This window comes from Montipora foliosa, chromosome 3 (assembly GCF_036669935.1).
Source record: "Montipora foliosa isolate CH-2021 chromosome 3, ASM3666993v2, whole genome shotgun sequence".
Taxonomy (NCBI): Eukaryota; Metazoa; Cnidaria; class Anthozoa; order Scleractinia; family Acroporidae; genus Montipora; species Montipora foliosa.
Window position 1 is genome coordinate 1,821,278 of NC_090871.1, and position 4,150 is coordinate 1,825,427.

At 40.7% G+C, this 4,150-nt stretch overlaps 1 protein-coding gene across 1 annotated transcript; it reads left to right on the forward strand.

Moving 5' to 3' along the window:
• The first annotated feature begins 504 nt into the window (after positions 1-504).
• On the forward strand, positions 505-1,452 carry LOC137995131 (galanin receptor type 2-like). The gene has a single exon (XM_068840707.1). It carries the CDS (start codon positions 505-507, stop codon positions 1,450-1,452), a length of 948 nt encoding a protein of 315 aa, XP_068696808.1.
• Positions 1,453-4,150: the final 2,698 nt, after the last annotated feature.

Consider the following 4,150-nt stretch of genomic DNA (forward strand, 5'->3'; position numbering starts at 1 on the left):
ATTAGGAAGCCAAAGGAGGGGTAATGGCCCAGAAAGGAATGGAAGCCCAAGATTGTGTTGCTTGTGATGCAGGATGCACTGCAAAAGTATAATCCAGGGAAAAATCCCATCAGGTGTATATAAATCATTTGTTCTTTTTGATGTATCTAGGAAAAAATCCCATCACTTTAAGGGATCTGTCGCCCAAGGTAACTCTGGTGAAAAAGATGCAAGTAACAGACCATTAGATGATAATCTCAAGTTATAAGCGCGCGGCAATAAATTAACTTTTCGGTGTGGACCAGTGCAGTTGCGTGGATGGCTTAAAACTCGAAAACTAAAACATAAAAGGTCAATCCGCTGCCTGACCGGTAGTCAAGGAAGCTCGCACAACAGAGGCGTGGCTTGACATTGGCGTGGCGAGCGACATACCAGTCTCGCAACAGTATTAATTAGTACGGCCGGCAGAAATCGGGAGGCAAAATGGATCGTTTAACACAAATCAGCTACGGCATCATTTCCGTGATGGCGATTTTTGGAAACACTTTGACCATTGTGATGTTCGTGGTGGAGAGGCAGTTGCTAAAGAAGTCATACAACGTGTTAATAATGTTTCTGGCGATATCTGATCTGCTGACAGCGGTCAACATCCTCATAAATCCATTTTATGTCCTTGGAGATGCATTTCCTTATCCACAGAATCCTATCCTAGGAGAAATCTTCTGCCGCTTCATATACAACCGAATGCTCGTATATCAACTCATAGTTTTCTCAGTTTACATAACTTTGGTGTTGACGGCAGAGCGATGGTTTGCAGTTGTAAGACCTCACCAATACAACCACGCATTCAGCCGTAAAAAGGTCCTTGGCTATATTACACTGTCCTGGGCGTGGTCGTTTCTTCTCACGCTTAAACGAGTGATAGAATACTCCTTTAATCCATTTGTGAATGAAACCTGCTTCAGAAAAGATTCAGTGTTATCCACTGTTAATACTGCCTGGTACGCTACTCAGGTGGTCTTAAAGATGGTCATCCCATGCGTTGCCATGGTTGGCTTGTATATCCACATGACTTTAAAGACTATCCATTCTCCGACTGCGTGTGCGGAGAGCAAAGCTAAACTGAAGGCAAGGTTGACTCGAATGGTAATAGTTGCCAGTTGTACTTTGATCGCCTTGTACCTTCCCAACCAAATCGTCTTTCTCTTAATCTTCATGGGAAAAACGGAACTTGATAAACCTTTACATACCCTCACGTCATTTCTGACTTTTATGACCACTTGTGTCAATCCATTTATTTACGGACTAACCAATAAAAATTATCAACAATGCTATTGGCGCATCTTGTCCGCCATTTGCCGTCGCCTAACGAGAACAAACCGCGCGAGGGTGAAAGATTTAGAGGCGGCAGAAGGCTTAAGACTCCGTCGAGTTAACTCTCATTCAGAAGAATCGCCTCAAAATAATGAGTAAATAAGGTCATCGAAGACGGGCACAGAACTGTTTGTCCCAAAGGAAAGGAAGCAGTTGATGTCAGATGTGTAAGAAAAGTCACAAAAGCGCTTTATACCAAGTGGCAACAAAACAATGGAGCTGGGAGTACGGCAGAAATCAGAGCATATTTAGACTGCAAAACCTCTCCATTTTCCCTCAAACGAAATTCGCGGATGATGATGATGATAATAATAATAATAATAATAATAATAATAATAATAATGAACTTGAAGTGTCAACTCCTCTAGCCCTGGGATACTAATTATGAACACTGTGCATAGAAATCAAAACAGTACGCAACACTGATTTGTCTTCAACCGACAAAGGATTGGAAACCAGAGGACTTCCTCTTCTACCTCGGGTCCATGCTACCAGCTCTTATGGCGTAGGTCTAGGCCTCTCAAAATACGATACAATACAATACATACTACGTTGACCGCTCCCTATAGGCGCTTTTCGAGGCCAATGAAACACAGCGAAACGACGGAATAGAACAGCAACAACAACTACTAGCTAAGAATCCCAACTAGCCAGAGGCAAACCAGTTGGCTATTCACAAACGCAGCTGGGAAGTTGAACCAGGGACTACCAGGATCAAATTCAACGAGTGGTCAGAGCGGGTCTTGAACCCTGGATCTCCGGATCTCTAGGAAAGCGTCCTAACGGTACCACTGGGCCACACTTCCTCCTCAAAACACGATGGTATAAGCGTAGAGTAAGAAAAGATAGAGGTCGCCCGCGGTTTAGAATGTTTTTAACATGTTACGTTTGTGTGCGAAAACAGTTAAGACAAGTACTGCGTAAGCGGACAGAAATCCATCCATCTATATGCAATGTCACAGAGGTAAAGGCGAGCAAGTGGCAAAACATGTTTTTTCATTTATAATAGGGCTTTGATTTCTGACATAACTCTGAACATGAATTATACCAAATTTGGTCAGTGATAAAGAATAGTCCTTCTCAGGACTACACAAACGAAGAGATATTTCCTCTTAAGTACAGAGTTTACCTCGATGAAGTGATGTTGCGTAGGTGCATCTCCTCAAAGTTGATGACGGAATAATGAGTCTATTGTAAAGCACAGGTTAAGCGTGCTGATATTTTCACCCGTTTTTCTGGTGTTAAAATCAGAAAAGTGTACATGGCCTCACGAATCGAATCTCTGAAAATATTCTATTTTAATTTTGCAGTGGGAATTAATTGATTGTAGTTTGCTGTGTGGTTAGGGGAAGAGGCCAAATGCCTTGCATCTGTATTAGTTTTGGATAAAATGTTGAGTAAAGTTATCCAAATTAGGACGGTGTTCCTCAAATCGGTCTTTTGAAGATCATTCCGTCTCTCCTACATATGTACAATGTGTTTATCATGGGTAATGTAGCCCTTTGTCTGGGGTGTTACATGGAATGTTCATCAGTGACTAACATTGCGTCATTAGCGGAGGGTTGGTATATATTTTGTGGTTTAATTTTGTTTTAGGTTGGTTTTTTCAAACCACTTAATTTTATTATTTATTCACATACGCACAATATGACATCACAATGTGGTAAATCCAGCAGTGATAAAATGAAATCGATTTCTATATAGTCATAGAAGAATAGAAAAGCCACCTAAAGTCAAAAGACTTGAGCACGAATAAAGTGTTATTTAGAAGATGATTGTACAACAAGGCCAAACATTTCTTGAAAGAAAAAAACTGAGAAGCAACTCGGTCTTTCAAGAAACAAGTATAATTAACAAAATGGGAACAGCAGATGATAACTAGAAAGAAATGGGTTTACAGCAATGGCAAACTCTTCACAGGAAACAACAAGAATGTAATTTCAAAGGGAGAACTGTTTCAAGTCTTGTCCCAAGTACACAGTCGCCGGAATTTGTCATAGATGACACAATTACGGAAAAGTGGCTTCAATAAATTATAAAGGAATCAGCCAGAAAATTTGACTTGATTTGCTTTCATTGCTTCAGTGACAAAGAAAATGACTGGTCTGTGAACAAAACGGTTTTTAAGCGCAGCAACTCAATACAGAAATCGGGAGGCAAAATGGATCGTTTAACACAAATCAGCCACGTCATCATTTGCGTGATGGCAGTTTTTGGAAACACTGACCATCGTGATGTTCGTGATAGAGAGGCAGTTGCTAAAGAAGTCATATAACGTGTTAATGATGTTTCTGGCGATATGTGCTGACAGCAGTCAACATTATTATGAATCATTTTATGTCCTTGGAAATGCGTTTCCTTATCCACAGAATCCAATCCCGCTGGAAATCTTCTGTCGCTTCATATACAACAAAATACTCGAATTCCAGCTCAGATAATTCTCAGTTTAGATAACCTTGGTGTTCACGGCGGAGCGATGGTTTGCAGTTGTAAGACCTCACCAATACAATCACGCATTCAGCCGTAAAATGGTCCTTGGCTACATTACACTGTCATGGGTGTGGTCGCTACTTCTCAAGCTGTATGTATTTATCATGGGTTATGTAGCCGTTCTATGAAATGTTCATGATTACAATTGCTTCCTTAGTGGAGGGTTGGTATATATACAGTGCAGCACCCGATGACTAAATGGTGTTATTTTTTTCACATGAGTATCACAAGCACTGTGCGTGAGAATTTACGCGTTTATTGTACCATTGTTGTACTAGCATCGTTCAGTCTGGTTTGTAAATATTCG